The sequence below is a fragment of the Pseudochaenichthys georgianus genome, chromosome 8, assembly GCF_902827115.2.
Source record: "Pseudochaenichthys georgianus chromosome 8, fPseGeo1.2, whole genome shotgun sequence".
Lineage (NCBI taxonomy): Eukaryota > Metazoa > Chordata > Actinopteri > Perciformes > Channichthyidae > Pseudochaenichthys > Pseudochaenichthys georgianus.
In genome coordinates this window covers 15,401,487-15,424,412 of record NC_047510.2, presented here as the reverse complement: position 1 = coordinate 15,424,412, position 22,926 = coordinate 15,401,487, and the positions used below count along the sequence as shown (strand labels likewise).

Genomic DNA, 22,926 nt, shown 5'->3' with positions numbered 1-22,926 from the left:
TGCTCAAAAAATAAATGTAATTAAACATTACAACAGCCATAATTATAGATATTTTTTGGAAATTATGGACAGTTTTGCTTAAATATTAGTGTAAAACATTTCCAAATGTGGTTGCAATCGAACAGACAGTACATCCCAATCGCAGATAAAACGTCAATATATAAGATCCTATTATCCTATACCAATGAAGTCCTTTTTTGTAAAGATACATTGAAGTATTTTTATACTTTTTAAGGAACCGTGGGAACACAGCGATTTTGTTTTAAAATCTGTTAGAAAAGGCTAATGTTGAGATATTGTGGTTCACAGATATCCAGTCTACATTGCATTGAATGATGAGTTAAAGGCCAATGTCTGTCACTCCAATCATAACATGTCTTTGCTCTGCAGCCTTAACGTGCAAATTGTGCTGAAAAGCATGAAAACTTCTGATTGTCGGCTACTGTCGCTTAAATCATCCGTCATGAATGGAAATGAAAGCATGTCAGGATGTATTACTGTTACACTCTGACTAACAGGGTCTGGGATGGAGCTGTGCCTGCATCTGCACACTGACAGCTGTGAGACAAGCTCTGGGGAATGGCAAACCGTGATATACAAATTATCCTGTGCATATGCCAATATGCCAATATTCCGCAGACTGATTTCGTACCACCAGAAGAAAGGAAATGGGACAACGACGCAACAGAGGACGAGGAGTCAGAAATCTGAGAGGTTGGGGTTAAGATCGAACCACACTCACCGACTTCTGTTTCTGTTTAGCTGGCCCACCTACAGTACCATTCCACACAAAAGCCAGAAGGGACAAAAGAAAGCACAAAACACAAAAGCACATTTAGTTATTGACATGATAGGATTAGTGGGGAGAGAAGCTGTTATTGATTAAAACAGAGTTTACAATGAATGCCTCCTGTGGCTTCATTTTAAAATAGATTCAGACGGATATGCAGCAGCAGCCAATTCAGAGTGTATCAGTTAGTTTAATGCCTCTCCCAGCTAGCAGGCACAGTAACAAACAAACAAACAAACAAACAAACAAAAATATATCAGTGTTACTGTCAAGACCAGAGCCTGAGGGGCTAAACCGGTTTTGATCCAGCTACAGGTGAGGCAGGGAAAGTTCAGTTGTGAGCGGTTAGTGAGAGGGGAAGAGGAGATTAGAGCTGAACACATCTTGGAGGGGACAGATGCAGGAGGGGGTCTGGCGATGTCCTGTAGCCCTAATGTTACCTTCTTAAAGAAGGGCAGTCGGTGGGCGTTGGCCTGAGGGGATGTTACGCTGCCTGACATGCCTTTGGAGGAGCGAGGGTCACCCTGGGACTCAGGGGGCTCCTCAGCATCCAGGTCCAGGGGGTCAACGTCAAAGGCCACATTGGACATGTCCATGTGAGCTGACGGATGGGGGATGGTGCAGAGAGAAGACGAAAACAGACAAGGAAGAAGGGAAAGAAGAGAGAGAGAGAGCAAAAAAGGGCAAAGTAAAAACAGGATGAGATAGGAGACATCAGAGAGGAGAAAACGCAAAAGGGGAAAGAGTCAAGAGAATGTGAAATGCATCCAGAAAGAGGCATGGAAGAGATGGTATATATTGAGATCAAAACAAGGTGACATTATATGAAGTGGAAACAACATAGAAAGAGTTTAAAAAAAGAACAGACCAGATTTCCATTAAGCAAGGCACAGATGAAAGGAACAGAATAGATTCAGTGGACAGAAAGCAACAGAACTTGGAGTGTAGATGTGTAATGCAGGGGCTGCACAATCGAGAAAGGTAGTAGAAAGGAAAGAAGGAATCAAGCTGAGAGGGAAGATGGGTGTTGGAAATAGATGTGTGTTGGGATTATTGTTGGTGATTCGGGTGTCAGGTGTGGAGGGGGAAGGGGGAAGGGGGAAGGGGGAAGGCTGGCAGGTGTCCAGGTTTAAAGGAAGTGTGTAGGGCTTTGGGAAACACACTTTTTTTGCTTTGTGAAAATTGAGAGATGAGAAGAATTATACCACTCTAATATCAAACAGCTAAACTGGTTCTGTCTAAAAGCAATACTATCTTCGAGCACCCCTAAAGCTCAATAATGAACATGTTCCATCTCATCTGTTTCAGTGTAAAAAAACATACTCTGGTTTCGTGTTTTATTATTTATTTAGTGACCTTTAGAGGTGTTGATAGCCAGATTTACTTTTGAACAGAGCCATCTGATTATGTGTGTGTGCGAGTGTGTGTGTGTGTGTGTGTGTGTGTGTGTGTGTGTGTGTGTGTGTGTGTGTGTGTGTGTGTGTGTGTGTGTGTGTGTGTGTGTGTGTGTGTGTGTGTGTGTGTGTGTGTGTGTGTGTGTGTGTGTGTGTGTGTGTGTGTTAAGTATCCACGGGGTGTAAGGATCCAACAATCTGGATTGATAGAATGATTTAATGATCAATGATCCAATATCATCAAAGCCAAGTTAAAAACACCTACAGCTTACAGTCCATTGTGAAAATACAAACATTATTAAGGGATATTTTTGTTGTTTTTTGTCAGTTGATAACTGATTGTGTTAAATGGGCATATGATATCAAATATAATCCATTGTCTAAATAAGCATGATTCCTAAAATGTCAAAAATGTTTGTGAGATCACCAACTTTAGGGTGAACTAGGTATATTAGACATATGTGCTTTCCGGTATACAGGTTTTCTGTTCAATAAAGTTGCTCTATTTAATTAAAATCTTAATGTCTATCAAAAAGTATGTTCCCCATGTTTGCACTTCTAACTCTGGCTGTCTCTCAGGATATCGAGCAGCTCTCTGTCGTCCTGGCGATGCACACACAAAAGCCAGACATACTTGTCAAGTTAAATGAGTGAGGTCCATTCCCGGCTCGATTTCAGTGTCGTCCTGTGTGCTAATGACAGACCTCCTAAGACCTCTCTCACATCACAGAGCAACCCACTGAGATGTGCCGTGATTCATCATCATGCCTGACTAACTAGCCAATTAAAATCTTCGTCTAAATATCAGGCGCCTGTCTCATCACGCTGTGTCAGGATTGCACACATACACCCACATAAACACGCACACAGTCACTATTCTGACAGAGAGGGAGACCCCCTTGACCTCACCTGTGCCAGGTGGGGTGGGCCTGCGGGTTCCCGTGGCAACGTCCAGACTGGAGCTTCCTCCAGATTTACTATTATTGGAGAAAAAAAAGCACAAGTTATTGTTGTGGTAAAGTAAAGACCAAATTATAGCTTCACAATACTGAGCACACCGTAATCATCAGGATGCTTATTTTTACCAACAAATAATATATGTTAGGTTTTCTCCCGCCAGGAGGGGGCTCCTCCTCCCCTAACCAATTTCAACATCATGCAATAACACTAAGACGACATTAGTTGCATTGAATTGATCTTTTTAATAAGATGTACTTACAATTTAGTGAGAAACATGGGCTTGTGCTTCACTGAGGATCTTTGTCATTCTCAGTGACAGGGAGGCAAACTGCAGTTATTACACTTCACGTTTTGAAATATGTGTAACTGTTAATACTAAACCCACACTGCTCAAACTTCGTTACTGTTCCTAAAATTGGTATATTTATTTATTTTGGGGCGTGGGGAATGAAGAGAAAAAGATATATGAGCATTTTATGAGCATGGGATTTTGACCCCTCATATGCATAATGCTATACTTTGCGGCCACACGCCGTTGCCAAGCAACGCTTATTGTTTAGGTCCTTTGATAAGCAGGCAGTCATATTATTAGCTAGAACTAGCTAGATCTGATAGATTTTGACATAAACGCGAGTAAAGTCTAACCGGACGCGAGAGAGAGAGAGAGAGAGAGAGAGAGAGAGAGAGAGAGAGAGAGAGAGAGAGAGAGAGAGAGAGAGAGAGAACAGAGATCAGATCAGCTGCTGCTGACGGAGAACACGCAGCTCTGCATGATCACAGCTCCCCCGCTGTGACGGACCGGCGTTGAGCGGAGCAAAATACACTAAGAGTTAGACCTAACACACTTAGCTAGTTTATCTACTCTGGAACTAGCTAAACTAATTATGCATATATTTATTATTTACTGTCGGGTCACTTATTACAGGTTCAGCGAGCTGTACGAGCCTGACGAGCTGCCAGGAGAGGGAGAGGAAAAGAGAGCACCCCGTTTATTGTTCCCATTATATTATCCAGAATTACTGTAAACTTTTGAATAAAGTAGTTAATCTACTATTAGTAGTTTGTTTAAATGCATTAATTACGTTTTTTTTTTCATTAACATAAAATAAATCTCACGTACCCCCTGCAGTACTCCAACGTACCCCTAGGGGTCTGCGTACCCCCATTTGAGAACCACTGGTCTAAGTAATTAAAGTGTGGGTAGGCGACGTGTTTTATGCTTCATAAAGCTAAAGTTCCACAATATTATTGTAATTCAAGTGGTGTGAGAGAAAATTAGTATTCTGCACTTCCTCTTGGCTCAGTTTTCAGACTTTAGAAAATCTCCTTTATTTTCCAGAAAACAACATACCCCGTGGCACCACTTAAATTAGAATAAGCTTAAAGGTTATTATGGAATGTTTTCCCAATCCTGCCAAAAATAAAGTACCTCCCCCAGCTTAAAGAAATGAAGTGAACTCCCTGTAAAATGTATATACTAGAATCCCTAGTGTGTGTGTGTGTGTGTGTGTGTGTGCGTGCGTGCGTGCGTGTGTGTGTGTGTGTGTGTGTGTGTGTGTGTGTGGGATAGTCAAGCACACACATACATTCCTGGAAAATATAAAATAAAAAACCTACACTTCAGAAATCTATAGTACACATTGTAGTTGTAGTGGAATACGGTGACTCACTGCAGTGCTTGTGTCTATTTAAGGAAGATTTACATTGCCTGGTGGGTGATGTGTGACTCAGGTTTGACCTGTTTTGAAAAGTGTGGTTGTTGTTTGTGACGCTGATCCTGGAGCTGCTGAGGGACTTCAACAGTTACCTGGAGCTGAGTCGGTTCTGTCTCATCCTCTGCTCTTGCAGCATGCGGGTGTTTTCCAGTTTGACCGGGCTGGGGATGAAGCCCACCTCACAGCCCTCCTTCACCAGACGTCCGATCCACCAGTCATTGTTGTATTTCTGCAAAGAGACAGACATCTGTAACCAATGATGTACCACCATTTTCCTTTTCACATGCATTATCACTGGGTTGAATTAAAATGTACACATTTGAAACAACATGGACAGTGCAAGGAACAATGAATTGTATGCAATTTCATAAATGTAGACATCGTTAACAATAAAATAATAACAGCACATAGAACAGAACTGTACCGTTCATAGTACAGAAAGCCTAAAGCACAATCAATTGTAGTAGAATAGAATAGAGTAAACTTGACTTTTTCTGAGATGGAAATCTTGCCTTAAATTACCAAACATTACATAAATAACATGAAAACACCAAAAACTGGTAGAATTGAAGTAAAAGTGCTTCAACAAATGCTTAGCGCAAAGATGCTGTTGTCATTATTACACACTACACAAATGCACGTAGGTTCAGCCTCATTGAGTCAAACCATGAACCAAACATCGCTAAATGATGTGGTTTTGCACTTTGCCACACAAAGTCTTCCTCCTGGTGGCAGAGGTTCGTATTCAGAGAAGAGAGGATGTTGAGTCTGCAATGATTTGTGTAGCTTGTTTCAGGACTTCCTGCTCTAAATGTGCTTTGTATTCTTCCTCTTACCCTCAAAGCTGTTTTGGGAAAGTTCGAATGCAGGCTTTCAGTTGCACTATTGCAATATAAGGTTGCTGAATCAAGTAGTAGCCCTATGGGAACCTGAGCACAATGAGGCACACTTTCTTGCAAATACATGTTATGCCTGATGTCAGTAAACTAATGTTATCTAATTGAACAACAAATATTTGTATTCAGAAAGTAGGACAATACTTGTATCACTTTACTTTTTTTCCTTATTCCACCAAATGTGTTTTACTCAATTCTCCTTGCTCTGCAGCTCTTGTTAGTGCGCCCACTCATGGCCTGGTTAGGGTTTTGACAGAAGGAGACGGTGCAGTGAGTTGCAATAAAACATGATCCCATCATCACTGCCAATTGCTTGACTCTCCAAGGCTGTTGTTGTTTCCCCCTACACAATCCTGCAGCCTGTGACTTACCTTTAGTTCAGGGTGAATCAGTGCAGACTTTTACTTCTCACTACAGTAACAGCTGTAGTGCTATACTTTTCCGTACCGAAACGTTCTTTTCCATACCAAGGTGTGTTCTCCTTGGAGAGTCGGAGAAGTTCATACCTCTTTAATGTGCAAGAAGTCTTTGGCCTCGAAGGATATGGCCATGCCCTGCACAGGAACCTCATCACTGGGGCCGGGGTTGTAACCGACATTTGTCCGCACAGCAAACGCCACCGGTTTGGTCTGGAGCAGTGATGGGAAACACAGATATTAGTATACAGATGCTAACTCAATACAACACAGAGTTTGGTGTCCCTTTGAACGAGGGGATGAGGTTCATTAGTGTCAAAACACAACATCGATGTGAAGATTATGCAATAAGAATGACTATTAAACTAATACTTCCCATTACGGGTGGAGATACAACAGTTTATCGCTGACCTTTGCTTTCTCGAGCGTGGCGAGGGCCTGTCTGTCAGCCTCCTTCCTCAGAGCCTCGGGGTCCTCCTCCAGGGACACGTCTGAGTCCGAAGGCCGGCTCGTGTAGGAGTCTGCCGAGCCCTGAAATGCATACAAAGTTGAAATAAAGGTGAGGAGGAGAAAAGGACAACATTGTTATGAATCAACCCTTGGAGGGAGCATCAACCGGAGTACACCGAGTCAATTGTGATGAACTCGGTGCAGTCTGGGTATATGTTTGAATGTCTGCTGTCTAACCCGACAACCTTGTTGTTCATCTTTAAGATGTCCCAGTGTTCTCCTGTTCCTTTGAATCCACCTTTCTCGTCTTGAGTGTGAAGAAGAACGATTGTGGTTCTGCCTTTGCAATTTCATTTGTGGTCAAAACGTCAGGCCTGCTTTGAGAAGCATAACCTACAAAGACACAAAGGGGGCCTCGGCCTTCATACTACATGAAAGCTGACTCTGTAATTTGAGGTGGAGCTGATGCATAACAACAGGCCAACATTTCCACTGCAGCTATAGTGAGGCCGAGCAGCATATTCCGTGTGTGGAAGTGTCAAGTAGAGACAGAAAAAGAGATAGAGAGAAAAAAAAAAAGACCTGTGGACTCTTTATAATATTAGTGGGGTTATTCATTTCACATGAAGTGGCTACAGTTTCCAGCACATCCACCACTCATGTACAGTAACTTGACTCTGCCGACCCTCATCCAGACGCCCATACCACAATAAAAACCCGAGCCTGCTGGGAGCCTACTGTACTGTTCAGCAGAGAGGGAGGCAGCCTGAACTTCTGTTATCAAGTGTTTGAGTGTTCAACTTATATAACAATCCCACTTATTCTTTTCTTGCTGTTTTATTTTAATTTTTTCAGCTGACAGGCTGCCTGGCGCTTTGTAGGAGGTGCCGACAAGAATGCGGACAGCTGAATGTGCCAGGCAGAACAAGTGAGTCACTAGGTGTGGGGGCTATTAAAATAGAGGTGAGAATGTGCAAAGATGACATACACCATATGCAATGATGATGAAAATTCCCATTGCATGATTAGTCAGACAACACCAAGATTTCAGTAGAGTACAACACATATATCTCTGCACAAGGGCTGCGTATTGTAACACAACTTTGCATGAGACCATGAGTTTTAGTGTTTATACCAAAACAATATAATTACTGATACCTTAAAGGTGGGGTAGGTAAGTTTCAGAAACCGGCTCGAGATACACTTTTTGTTATATTCCATGGAATGCTCTTAACATCCCGATAGCAATGAATATCTTAAGTGCTTTGACAAAAAATCCATAACAAAATTTCATCTGTAATACTTTTTACAGTATTACGGCTTCTACAGATGACATTTTTTTTATACACAAAAAGTGTATCTCGAGCCGGTTTCTGAAACTTACCTACCCCACCTTTAATGTGTAATATAAATTAATATAAACATGTTCTAATGTTTTCTTTCCATTTCAGAAAATAATCCGAACTGCCCAGCGCCTTAAATGAAGACCTTAAATAAAATCTTGAATTGGAAAACCTGCAAATTAACATCAAGACTTGTTGAGACTCGTAGCGAGCATTTAAAGCGATACTAAATCAGTGCAGTACTCTTTTAAGTGCCATACTCTTGGTTCATTGCAGCCAACTTGCTGTTGTCTGAATTGTTTTGTATGCTTATTATAAAGATAAAAACGAATGTGAGATGTCCCAGTGGCCTTGTGGTAAAGACAATACGCTAAAGCAGCAATATCCCTGGTTGGAATTTGGCGGGGGACTTGTGTTGCAGGTCATCACCCTCTCTTTCTCAGCCTTCCTTCTGTCTCTATTTCGACAGCCAACTGTGGGATAAAAGTCAAATGCCATGAGAAGAATCAATGAAAGAGTCCTTGATGTCATTCCTCAAGAGAAACATTGTCAGCCGAGTGCGCCTGAAGGTCTAAATATATCCATGAGTGAAACATGTGTGTGGTGCGTCAGCGTGTTTGCACATGTATATATGTGGGATGAAACTGCCTCTATACCTTTGATTAGCATCCATGCATCTCTGTATGATTTAAAACGAAAACAACAAACACAAATGTTGATTCTAGCTCAGCCACCTGTTGCTTCAAGGCTCTGTGACTTGGTAACAGCACATTAAATGCAGACACTCCCTGTTGCCAAGGCGATGGCTAGCTACTCAAGGCGTCCTCGGGCTTCCACAAACCATCCCCACTTCCTGTTACATTCACTCAAACGCTGGAGGAGGCATCCCACTCAGGTAGGAGGAATGAGCTTGTGAGTGGCATGCAGCATCTAATGAGCACATTAACCAGCTGTGAGTCATCGAAACCATAATCGCTGACTGGTCAAGGTTAATAAACCTTGATGGGAAACCCACAGGAATGTGTTTAAAGAATAAAGAATGACGTCTGAAATAACATGTGACAAACCAGCTCACTACAGCGTGTGATGTAGCAAAATGTAGTGCGAAAGAGAGTGGGAGGGATTACCCTTTGTGAGTGAAAGTGTGATTGTGGACGAATACGTGGATGTGAGTCATCCAGTTGATTCATGTCACATACAATCAGAGGAAAGGGAAACGGTAAGGGGCCGGAAGAATTAACAGATTCATCAGCACATACAAATAATATATATGTGAACGAGGGGATAAAACAGCGACTGATCAATGATCAACCTCTCTACTTCCTGCCCCTGAAATCATTTCAGAGCGCGATTACGGACAGAACAAGCAAGAACACATTTCCTCCACTTCTTCATTTCTGACACTCTCCTCCCTTCCCTCTCATCTCCTTCTTCACCTCTCATGCCATTAGGTTGTGTCTCTAATTTAGCTGCTTGCTTCACTTCACATACAGCTCATGTTCAAAATAGCTTCAGGTCATCTGATTGCTGAGCTGCTTTCCTATTGGCTGTGCCATACCAGAGACCCCAGCAGTGTCATAGGAACCATCTCTGCGGCTTATAGCAGGCAGTGAGAGCAGTAAAGAAGATGGAAAGCAGTTATATGGATCAATATTCAGTGGTGGACTATAACTATTACTGATTACATGAGTTTTTCTATTTCAAGTTACTTCATGCTTTTACCACAAAACATTTCACAGGAAAATATTGGATTTTTCTCTCCACTTCAGTTATTGACGGATTTAGTTCCTTCACAGCTTGTATTATTATTATAAAATATACTAAATGATCACATATTATTATAGGTTACACTCACCAGTAATACAAAGGTGCTTCACTTTCCAGCTGCAACATTAAAGTGATCAAATGGAATACTTTTTTTTTATTAAACCCAATTTTACACATAACAAACTTGTCTGGGGGCTTCAAAATGCATACAGCAAGCTACATCATCTGTCCTTAGAACCTTACAGCCAAAATAGAAAATGCCCCCCCCCCTAAAAAAGCCAAGTAATAAGTGAAAAAAGCAAGAGCGAGGGATTCCTCTGATAAGACGGACAAACATGCAATATGTGTCATGGAGAGATGAACACAATAATTAGGATAATTCAATGGTCTAATAAATATAATTCTGAAATTAGGGGGTGATTTTTTATAATGGGTATTTTTTAATTTTGTTCAATCTATCTGATTTTGTTCATCAAGTAGATTATCATGCTAATGATCTTGATCGCTCCCAGTTACAATTTGAAAGCAGGAATTTTACCTGTATGTTATCACTGTTTTTAAACTACTTTTATTTGAGTAAAATATCTGAGTACTTCTTCCACCGCTGTCAGTGGTGGAAAAAAAACCCTGGCGGGAAATCAGCAGTGGGGAAAATGTCATAAAAGCTTTTTAAAAAGGTGATGAATGATATTTCCATGCTGTGTAAGTTACAGCTGTGAGGCCACAGCATGGTCAATAACTTGGAGCATAACACTTTTTCAAAGGAAATATCCATGTTCTTAGTGGAGTCATCTGAGTAATATATATTTTGTTTTCAGAGTTGAACTAAGATTTCTTCAGTCAATAAGTAATTTTAATATACCCTTTTCATGCTGAAACATTTCCTTCTGAGAATCTGTCTGTTAAACACAGGACAGGTGTGTTTGCATGATTCTTTGTGAAGAAACTTGATTAAATCAACAAGTCGATCAGTCGACAAAATCAATGAGTGTTAGTAGATAAAGAATTTCTTTAATCTACCTAACAAACTGAGTTGTCATAAACCCCAGAGTATTAGAAAAGAGTAATAAACAAGGTGAAACTCAGCAAATATTGTGTACAATTAACCGATTGTGTTGCTAAGCTTTAATATGGAATAATTGGAGAAGGTAAAATAGACCGACAGAGCGGAGGGGGTAATGGAATAGTAAAAGACAGGTCTGCATTGTTTCTTCTGATGCAATGTTTGTAAATGTTTTTGTTTTTTTAAAGAGACATTGGACAAAAGGGAGTTGGATGTGGTAAAGTGGATTTGCAATGTGGGGTATACTATACACACAGCTGCGATAAACATGATTATGAAGATACTGAACCAGCATGAAAATTGGACTAGTTTCCCCCTCTTTAAGGTCTTTATAAAACTAAGAAATCTCTTGTCTTCGTGTTATAGGAACAGATAATCAGATCAGGAAGACACAGATCATTTCTTTTTATGTTTTATAAAGATTGTAAAGAGAGGGAAACTAGTCAAATGTTCATTCCAGATAACAGGGTAGAGGTTACATTTTTAAATCTGCTAAAGCCATAAAAAAGGAGCATCACAGCGTGGTTGTCAGACTTTACAATGTTTGACTAAGATGTGATTACCATCTGATACACACAACACAAAAACCCCTACCCTGATAATCAAGCAGCTAAACATATCTCCATCCTTATCAGCTCAGATCATGTGGAAGAAAAGGAAAAGTGAGAAAATGATCTTATTTGCTTTATCTTGGACCCTGTCACCAAACATTTCAGAAAAGAAGAAGAAGGATAAGAACCAAACGTCTCTTTTCAGTGTAATCCAGAACGCATTACCAGTCGAGCTGTGTGTATTCACATCACATCCAGAGTGAGATTAGCTCAGTGAAGACAGGTACGGGAAAGAACACGGGACCAAAAGGGGAAGGAAAGGGGAACAAGCCTCATAGAGCAGACAGATGTACAAATTGAGGAATAACAAAGGACATATTTCCTGCCATTAATCTCATGGCAGGTGGCTGTAAATGGCCCTAGTCCTTTTATTTCCAGTCACAGCAGCGTCATGGCAACCAAATGGACTGTGTGGAGATAACTAAAAAGATGAGTCATGGACTGAACTCATTAGAAATCCCCATTTTCACAAATAAGATAAGTGAAAGAGGGACTCCATAACAAGTTGCTCCTTAGAAATTAATTTCAGTCAATCTCATTACATTCAACATACAGGAACAAAGTTAGGGCTTTTTTTCAGGACTCAAGATGAGTCATGGTTATGGCTGGGAATCGTTTCAAATGTTTTGATACCACTGCCAACCCAACACACTTTTTTTTCCATTTAGTATGGTATTCCAGCCTTCTCAATGCATCAGTAACTTAATGTTGTGTTAACACAAGCTGTACAAAAACATAGCCTAAGTTATAAAATCAAATTAAGTAGATTCATATTATCAAAGAGGTATTATCTGACCAAGTATGCAATGACAACTTGATTTTTTTTCTACGTTTATTTAGATAGACATTTAAGATCTAATGTTCAATACCCAAATGAAGTCATGATATACATAATGTAGGGAAATGCATGTATAAGGTAGAGGTGAACTGAACAGTCAATCAACTTAACAATATTAATTCAGGACATAACTGGCAAGACTGTGTTCATTTGTTGAATGATTACAATTCAATATATACATCAGAAACTTAAATGACTAATTATGTAACATAATCTCCATCATCCCCACTGCTGCACTGATCACTTATCAATAGTTCAAAGACATTCACTGATTCCTGCTTCTCAAATGTGCTGGTTTTACCTGTTTCATATCATACTCATTTTCCAACACTTTATAGACAAAGGCTTATAGTTGCACAACAATTGATAGATTAATAATTTCAATCAATAATGAAAACGTTAACATTGCAGTCCTAATCACCACAATAGGAATCCATTGAAAATAAAATGAAATAAAATGAGCCCTGAATTAAATATTTGCAAAAATATTGAAACTCTAGCCAACAACATAGAATGGTGCTTTAGCCCAGCCAACTGCAATAACAAAACTAAAAGAAGGTCCAGCCCAGGACAGGCAGACAGCAGTCAAGGAAGCCCCCTGAAATGGCCATGTTGCAGACAGGGCAAATAGCAGCAGGAGCAACCGGTGGGACTGGAAGTCTAATTAAAAACGCAGCGCCTTTCCAGCAGCTGCGGCCCGGCCCAAAATGGAATCACACTCGAAAGAGCGAAGAAAGACGCAGACATGGAGGTACAGCTCTATCAGGACACGGGCCACAAGTTATATTCTCCTGTCATTGTATCTCAGGGCAACAGTGTCTGCTGAACTTTCAAAATTCAATCCAGATCCACACGTTCACAGATAAACTCACACATACACTGCTTCCAGTTCAGTCAGACGCAGCAAAAAGCTTATCTCGAGCCTTCTTACCATGACGGGCCTTTGAATCCTCTCAGTCCGCTCCATACCTCGTTTGCCACGCTCGCCGCACCACGGCAAACCAAGGGGGCAAAGCCAGAGTCCACAGACAGAGTTATGTGGGTGTGCGTGTAAGTGTGTGCGCGTGAGATAGCAGTCACTGGTGTGTGTATCTGTCTGTTAGCTTGTCAAGTGCAGAAGTGTGTGTGTGTGTGTGTGTGTGTGTGTGTGTGTGTGTGTGTGTGTGTGTGTGTATGTATGTTTGTGTGGTGGGATGGCAGAGAGACCCAGAAAAGAGTGCAGTATGTGTGAAACTAGGAGAGTGCTCTCTTAACCTCCAACCCCTTCACACACACACACACACACACACACACACACACACACACACACACACACACACACACACACACACACACACACACACACACACACACACACACACACACACACACACACACACACACACACACACACACACACACACACACACACACACACACACACACTTAGCCACCCCTCCACCAACGTGAACCTTGTGTAGAGGAAGGGAGCAGGGGCTGGCTGGGGGGGTCGGGTTGCAGGACTTGTGCTACATTTGCAAACTGGGGAAATATATTTAGCCCTGGCCGGTCAGAAACAGGGACATGAACGCACCAAGACCCAGAAGGAGGCTTGGTATGCAGCCGTCAGCCATTCAATGCCCTGACTGACGTGGTAGAGGGCTGTGGCAGTGCCCAGGGAAACCCCCCTCCCCTTTCTCTCTCCCTTTGCTTCATTCCCCTCGGCCTCTGACCTGATCCCATTCTTCCCAGCCCCTCTCTCTGTCTCTCTGCCGGAAAAGGGGTATTAGAGAAATGATTAAGACTGAAGGTTGGCATTGATCTCCAAAGTTGATTAGACTAAGATTCACAAAGTCAAAAACTGATACGGTTGTACTCTATCAATGTTGCATAAACTGTTTCTCAGAACTTATCTTGAATTTCTCCTACATGCATCAAGTCTGTCATATGTATTTATGTGGCCCAATATTATGGCCTGAAGTGGATTTACAGTCAGTACAGCATGGGACACACTTTATCCTAAGATCCCTCAGTTCATATATATATACACACACACCACAACAAACTTCACCTATAAAGAACAGCATCATTAAGCAAAATTCAATGTAATGGCTGATGAATAATCTCTATTCATGCATTCCACTGATCTTGTGTGTTAATTTGTACCATCCCTAATTCTGTAATGGAGTGTTTCTTGTATACATTTATAACGCACCCAATATGCCGATGCCAACCGTGTGTTTGTGAGTCTGGAACTTGGCCTAACCTTTCACATACGAATCAGGGCGGCTATTACAGCCAGCTGTCACGTTATATAAAAAGGAAAAAATCGTAAAATAACCTTTTTTGGTTTTGCAACAATTGTTTTACTATTTTCCACAAACTAGATGTTTACCCTTCATGCAATCCTAACTAAACCACCCTACCGAAAGATAACATGTAGTACAGATATACACACTTTTTTCAGAAAATACGGAAATGCACAATCTCTTGACTTTTATTCTATATTGTAGAAATCAAATTGTAAATTATCGTTGTACATAATCACCAATATGTTTTACATACATTTTAGAATGGTCTGCTACTAATGTGTGATAAAAGACATGCATTTATTTATTGTATACTAACAACTGTTTGGAATCAAGGCTGATACAAGTCTAAAATAAATGGTGAACACGCAGATAGGTGTGGTTGAGGGGTGGTAGTGAAGGGGAAACAGTATGTCCACTAGAGGGCGACCTCTGACACATTGTATGGGGCTTCTCAACGACCACACACCTGACCACCTCCTCCTCCTTTCTGTATTAGTAGCTGATCAAGACAGTCAAACGGTGACCAGTTGGCTCCTCGTCAGGCCAGACACAGCAGCAACTGGAGCACCGCTGATGTTCATATGGCACGACTGACTGGAGGACTGATCTTCTCTTCAGCATCTAAATCCTCGAGACCTTTCACATATGGCAGCCAAGCCAAGACGCAATATGGTCTAGAAAGCATTAGAGGCAAAATGATGTTTCTTGGTATTCTGGTCATTTAAATCTTTCACTGTTCGATGGTAAAATATCTGGTCAATACAATACAGGTTGATAGTTTTCAGAGTCTTAAGACTTTTAGTTATTGGACTTCTAAAATGCTTCTTTGCCCAGAGTTTTTTTTTTGTATTGAAGCAAAAACGTTTGTGATTTACATAAGAATGAAAACAACATAAACTCCTTATAAATTACACCACTTATCACACCACATCTATAACTTAAATGCATGGCATTTTACTCCTTTAATAGAGCAATTACAGCAGAGAGAGAAGGAAAACAACAAGCAACAGCTATACCTTAGGATAAATCCTCCATATTTCGAGTTGATAAATCAAAGTTGGGACTGAGAAACGAAGCTTTATGCTAAAATTAAGAGTACACACACATTACATTGCATTACATGTTACTTGTTAGACGCTTTTATCCAAAGCGACTTACATACTCAATACTGTGGGCAGTCCCCACAGGAGCCATTTGGGGTGAAGTGTCTTGCCCAGGGACACAACGACATGCTGACTGCAGTGGGGTTTGAACCTGTGACCCCCTGATCCGAACACCAACACTCAACCCACTGCATCACACACCGACCACATCCTTATCAACACAGAGTATCCAATAATCCACTGCACCATGGTCAGTTATTTGATGGAGCGCTTAGGGGATCTTTCAAATATACTGTGACAATGTCGCATTTAACCAGAAAATGGTGGTAATCAGTAACTGATAAATGTAGTAGATTATGTCGACCACCCACTGCAGATAACAATGAAAGGCAACCAACCCTAAACTCTGCGTGTGTATTGGTTTATGTTATCAGGCTGAATATTAAGCTGATTACAGGGTGGTACAGATCATTCTTAAGTTAATTAAATGCTGTATGATTAATATTACCCCTGATTTATTTTGTCGTCTTATCGATTTTGTTTTGGTGATTTGTTTGAAGAGGAATTTTGCATCTTCTACCTCTTCTGCCGCTGAAGTGGGACACATCTGTTATGTGTTCATCATGACATGATTTGGTTTCATGTTATAATTCTAAAGTGTATTACATTTTGAATAGAGCAAATATACAATTTGAAGTAAATGTAATAATGTCTTTCAGCATATACTCAATAGTAGGGATGTAACGATACCAAAACTCACGGTACGATAATATCGCGATAACAAGTCCACGGTACGGTATTTATCGCGATATTGAAAAATAAAGAAAAAAAATCTCTCGCGTGAGGTGCATGCATATCTCGGTGGGCATGCATAACACTGCCTGCCCCCCCCCCCCCCCCGTTAACAGTTCACGAGCGTGCTCCCTCTCTCTCCCTCCCCCCCTTAGTGGCAAGTTCAGACCCGACGGGTAATAATGGATTATGACGGAAATGTTACGATCCTGTCTGTCAAAATGACGGACATCAAAAAAGAGAGATATGCTTTGGCCATGGGTGACAGCAGTGGGTAAAACTGTGCATTGTCTCTCCACCACTTCAAAAACAATACAGTTTTTGCCAAGAAGGTGAGGCTTATTGACAGGGTACTGTTGGTACTTGTCAATGTCTCTAGGTATGTACATGTAGCCCTGTAAATATGATGTCCTTTTGTGTTATCTGTTGTTTTATGTTCATGTTGTAACCTACTTGCTGCCATGATGGACAGGTCTCCCTTGAAAAAGAGATCGATGATCTCAATGGGACCACCTGGTTGAATAAAGGTTTTTTAAAAAAAGAAAACAATTAATTAACCACGTAACATCGCGGTAGATTTTGTCAGTCTCACGACGGTATTGAGACGTTTATTTATCGCGATATACCGCGATATTCAGTATATCGTTACATCCCTACTCATCAGCAAACATGTCACCTATTGTACACAGCAGCAGCAGACAGTCTCTCTGACGTAAGACGAAGTGTGTTTTTGTTGAACTGGACACACAAACCAGCACTGCACAAACATGTAGGCACACGCACACGCACACGCACACACACACACACACACACACACACACACACACACACACACACACACACACACACACACACACACACACACACACACACACACACACACACACACACACACACACACACACACACACACACACACACACACACACACACACACACACACACATCCTTTCCTTCGTCTCTCCATCCCACTGTGCCTGCACACAGAGGGAGATTCAGTGGCCTGGTTTCCATGGAAACCAGGCTGAGTGTACCAGCCAGCTCTACCGTTGGCTGATTGTGGCTCTCGTGTATTTGTGTGTGTGTGGTGAGTGAGTCTGCACTGGCGTAGGTGTACTGTAAAGCCTATACAGGGCTCTGCTTTGCGTTGTTCAAGGGGAGGCTAAAAAAGGCTATGTGCAGAAACCTATAGGGCACCTTTGTGCTTCTTTTCCTGTGACGTTTTTGGAAATCTTAACAGGGTTTCAGAAAATACATTCAAATGTATAAACACTCCCACTAGTAAATTAATACATGTTTGGTTTCTGTACAGCATTTCAAATGTTTACAATTCCACTTTTTCTCTTTATGATTGAAATGCTGTGCGACAGCACGTGACACAGGAAGGAATTTTATCTGAGGAAGTATGAAATCCTCCTTACTATGCAGCTAATGAGTTTCTTATACAATGTAAGAGATTATAATTCCTGCCTAACCTGCCTGCCCCAGTGCACGTGGTCCTTCAACAAGCAGAGTCTCAGAGTTAATGAAGGACAAGGCAGTGGGAGGGGTAATGTGTGTTGGCAAAGATGCAGCTAACCTTTAGAAACCGCAGGAGAGTTCAGCTCCCTGGGATTTTCTTCTTCATTTTTTTGAAGGCAACCTCAGTACTGAACAGGTAAATGTCATTCAGCATGGGCCAAATCATTTCTTCTCACAAATTATGAGGTCAGAGAGAAAAGGGGAATCGTTTACCTGCCATGCAGCGTGGCTTTGAGAAATGTTATGTTCAAACAGGGTTGTGGTTCAGGCCTCGAGCTGTGATGCTTTAACCCCGCCTCCTGTACTAGCCGGGGAGAGAAATGGCGAATTTCCACTGCAGGGCCTCGCACGGTATAGCAGTGGCGAGCCGTCAGGGCCCTCTAGGCCCTCTGTGAGGGCCTAAGATATTCTAAAAAATAATATTTGAAAACATTAATAAAAAAACGTTTTTTTTAAATATTATTTTTTATATTTTTTTGTTGTTACATTTTTCATTAGTTTTACCAAAATAACTTGATTTAATTGTATTTAAAATAATATTTCTAAATAAAGAAATCCTTCGAATCTGCCTGTTCAGTTTCTGTTGGAATGTGAAGGGTTAAATTCCGTCTCTGCGAGTTATGTGAAGAAGGGAGAGCTTGTTGGTCCCTCTCTACATTCACAGAGGGCCAGCTACAGTAACGGCCCGTCCACACTACAGCGTCGACAGCGTCGACAGCTTCAATCTGCCCATTCACTTTGAATGGGGTGACGTCACGTTGCCTCGCTTTTTCGCCGAACTGAATTGTGGGTAGCATAGCGGTCCGTCTCCGGAGACGCCGGAGTAGCCAGCGCCAGCCAATCAAATCCCGTTTCGGAAAATCTGACAGCTCAAGCCGTAGCCAATCAAACCGCGTCTAAGCTGGGAGAGATATCCCGCCGTTCATTTCTATATTTCAAAAAAAGTTGGAGGAGAAACTAATTATCGCTGTAGCAAATCACCCGGTTTTGTATGACCAGACCCTCTTCACCTACCGGGATACAAACCGGAGGAACCAGGCATGGAGGGAGGTGGCAGAGACAGTGGGTGAAACTGGTAGGTTTTCGCCTGTTTGGGGAGTTTATATATATATTGCTCCCATAAAATCCCCGGGGTTTTTTGCTTTGTATGTCGGGGGCGGGAGATTCATGTGATTGGTTGTTGGTCGCGTTGCTTGAATAAAATCCCCAAGCTACAGACACGCCCAGCTCCAAGCTTTTTTTGAAGCTGTAGTGTGGACGCTCCGTAACTCAATGAGAGAGTAATGTCAAATGACAGTACAATTGACCAATCTTCCCTCTAAATGGGCGGGCTTTATTTTCCGGACTTTATGACAAGTTCCGCCCGCTGTGAGGTCTATGCAAGTGGTGCAGTGACGCGTCCTAAAACCCGGAAGTAAGCTTCACTCGGATTCCCTCGACAGAAAGCAACGGGATTTCTCCATAGGGTTTTGGAAAATAGCTGGAAATAAGGTCTGTGGAAAACGAACCTGTTAGATAAATGAACGTTTTGTTCAGCCGGATAATATCCACATGTCTACCCTACTTTTATTATTTTCGAATCATAAATCTAATCGATAGATTTATGATCGATAGATTTATAATTAGCATAAGTTCGTTCATGATGGCTCACTTCAGTGATAGTGATGACATCGTTGCGAAATTATTAACCGAGTCATTTTCAAGATTGAGTTACAATGATAAACTGGAGTGGCAAAGGATCAGCTGAATGACCCGCAAGTGCTTCATCCAAAAGGACAGGAGGATGGACTTTGTGTTTCAGTGATTTGATCATCAAAGGTAGGCCTAAGTCATTTTCAATGCGGGCCGCCGTGCCGACTTAATTCATTTGTAATTGCTACTTGGCTGTGGGTGCCCTGTCATGATAGGTGTAGGTATAAATGATGTTGTTTTGTGTGGTAGAGGGTCGCTGTCATTGATGCGTTTTGCACCCCGGACCGCTGTTTTGATATTCCGCTGAAGTCTACGTTGAGACGTAATATCTCTTATTTTTTTTCCGAGGGAAGGTCAGAAGGTCAGAGGGCCTAGGTATAAAAGTCACGGCTCGCCACTGCTGTATAGTTATGCCTTGGTAGGCCAGGCTCACTTTATGCTGCGTTTCCATTACAGTTTATGAACTGGGGTAGTAACTTTAGTAACGCAGTGTAGGTGGAGCCGTGACGTCATCTTCAATGCGAAACACAAAATCAAGATCAGCCGTTAGCTGTTAGCCCTCAGAGCTCACAGCTCCTCATATCTGTTCAGAAACTAGACAGAAGTTAAACAAGTACAAACCACAGACTGTCTGTGTCATGGTGAATACAGTCGCTGGTTTATTTATGTCTGTAGGCCGTTGTTGTGAGTTTGGACGGTCGGAGCATATACTGCGTTAGCTTAAAACAAGCATTTTAAAAGGTTTTTCGCCTGCCGCCTGTCTGCAGACTTGTCAAAGCATTAATTCATGGTTTTTATTAACCGGTATCAGTATGTTGTTACTTCGACATCATTTTGAAACGTGTATTACAATTCAATCACGGTAAAATATCAGGGTTGCCAACTGTGGGTACCTGGCTGGAGTGAGATTTTGATATCATGGGTTTAATTACACATATGCGCACTAAATGACTGCTATCGTGTCAGCAGCGGGACCTTAGCATATATACAGGATATATATACAATATATACAAATACACAATATCGGACACAGACTATAAAGGGCACACAGTTTCATTCACTAATGAAAGTCAAACACATGTTTGTTTCCACTGTTTTATTGTGTGCCTGTCGCGATAAGCAATTAATTGACGTATCGTACGATAAATAAAAATGAACTCGATAAATTGCCATTTACATGAGGATGTGACTAGCAGTTTGAAAGGATGTACTTGAATTATTATTATATATTATAATATATATATAACCATACAACGGTGCCGACAATATTATCGTTTATCGCAATAATTTCCGGGAAAATGTATCCAACAAAATTAATTATCGTGAGAGGCCTATACATGAAACACACACACACACAAACAAATCTACAGACTTACTCCAAACTGCCAAATATGTTAATTAACACACTCTCACTCTCATATACTCTTTGACTCTATTTTGGCCTAGTAGAACAATAAGCAGCAGACTTTTACTTTTTTATCATTTCTACTGGATCTTAGATCTGCGCATGCGCAATACGGGTCGGCAGTTGCGGCTCCAGAGTATTTGTGTTGGGTAATCTATGGTAGGGCTAACCCATACAGTGGTGGGGCTCAAGTCAGTATTTGCAATGTAATTACATACACGCTCCCCTTGACAGTGAAACGCCACACGTGAGGTTTAGAATATTTCCCTGTATCAATCCAAACTGTATGGAATAAAATGGCACATTTGTCTTGTAGTAAATAAAAAGGGCGACCTGGAGCCAATCCTGCAATTTCTCCACAGGTGAAAGAGTTGACATGCTTAAAACCCAACCCCTGCAGGGGGGTCTGGGGGGATTCTCCCCCAGGAGATTTTTTGAAATACTAACATAAAATACACATTCTGGTACTCTCTTGAGAAGAACAATAAATAAATCTATGACATGTTTAAAAAAATGAATGCCATTTTAGTTTTTTGTTACTTTGTTCTGAAAGCTGAACCTGCTGCTCCTCACAGAGAGAAGAGGCTGTGTGAATTACTTTACATTGTGGATAAGGGTGGATAGTCCCCATTGTTCTGTGTGTCAAAATTAAAGACAGCCCACACACCTATCAATCATCAAACCGTGGGGTCTTATTTCATTACGTGTTGATTTCTATACTCTAGCGCGTTCTCACTACACACAACACGGAACCAGTCTTATGATTTTTTTTTAAATATTGAAGTTAAAAGCATCAATCTGGTGCACTTTGAGAGCAAAATTAAGAGATCTATGGATACATCTCTCAACACCCATATGAAACAGAACTGTAAGCAGATTTTTCTTTATGGATATTTTACAAATCACTTAAACTGTATTCTTGTTTTGTCATTTCATAACTGTTTTTCATGTATTCTCTCTGGCTGTCCATCTCATAATGTTCACATAGAAACTAGCTGTCAATAGGAATATCATTCCGGAGAATTATAATTTCTTGCAAAAATCTATCACAAAAAGAGGCTGCACATTTAAATTCAGGTGTTGTTATGGCAACGTCAGTGGCCAAACAGCCACATTTACTGCTGCAAATACGTTCAAACATGCGGTTGACACGTAAAGCAGTGGCATGCCACCATTTCAGCTGACTTTTTCTCAAAAATACTGTCACATAACATCCATATATTTCAGTGCTAGGTTGATGCTTAGCTAAGCTAACTATGAAACACTTTAACTGACAGGACTCCGGATCAACTGTGTACTGTAAGGTAGCTTCTAGCTTCATGTCGAACAGTAAGTCAACATTTCCCAGAGAGCTTTCTTTGAAATTACCAGGTAACGCTAAAAAACATTACATTTAGATTGTATGACAAAGTGTTTATTTAATATATCTGGCTAGCTATAGCTACTTGCTAACGGTTTAGCTTACCCCCGCGATTCAAAGTAACGTCAACGCAGCTGTAATTTATGCTTTGCTTACATGTTCGCATAACTTGGAAGTTTATTGACATTTACATACAATAGGCGCATTCACACTGCGGTACTTTTCCCACAAAGGTTCATGCAAACTTAGTTCATGATCGCGTTCACACCAAAAAGAGCCGGTACTAAAATTTGTTCATGCGAACCTTTTTACCCCTTTTTAACCTTTTTAGAGCGGCTCTTTTTTGAGAAAAGAGCCATATGTCTGATTGGCTGGGCGGATTGCAAACCACGCCCCGTAAAACTCCCAAAAAGTTTTGTGAAGCCGCCATTTTATTATCCTCGCATTAGCATTATTAGCATTAGCATTATCCCAGCGCAGAAACGCAGAGAGACTAACTTATGGCAACACAAAATAAAA

General features: G+C 41.2%; 1 protein-coding gene across 3 annotated transcripts in view; it reads right to left on the bottom strand.

The window, feature by feature from the left end:
• Window positions 1–22,926, bottom strand: part of cacnb1 (calcium channel, voltage-dependent, beta 1 subunit) — a 39,649-nt gene that overhangs the window by 9,362 nt on the left and 7,361 nt on the right. Inside the window, exons 1-6 of one of the 3 annotated variants that reach the window (XM_071204001.1) lie at window positions 13,175–13,396; window positions 6,583–6,702; window positions 6,262–6,384; window positions 4,952–5,088; window positions 3,094–3,161; window positions 1,231–1,391 (exon numbers count right to left, since the gene is read on the bottom strand). In XM_071204001.1, the coding sequence (XP_071060102.1) occupies window positions 1,231–1,391; window positions 3,094–3,161; window positions 4,952–5,088; window positions 6,262–6,384; window positions 6,583–6,702; window positions 13,175–13,210 (645 nt within the window). In that variant the 5' untranslated portion in view covers window positions 13,211–13,396. Of the gene's footprint in view, window positions 1–742; window positions 772–1,230; window positions 1,392–3,093; window positions 3,162–4,951; window positions 5,089–6,261; window positions 6,385–6,582; window positions 6,703–13,174; window positions 13,397–22,926 lie in introns of those variants that run through there. The other 2 variants (XM_071204000.1, XM_034088704.2) reach the window with 2 other exon arrangements.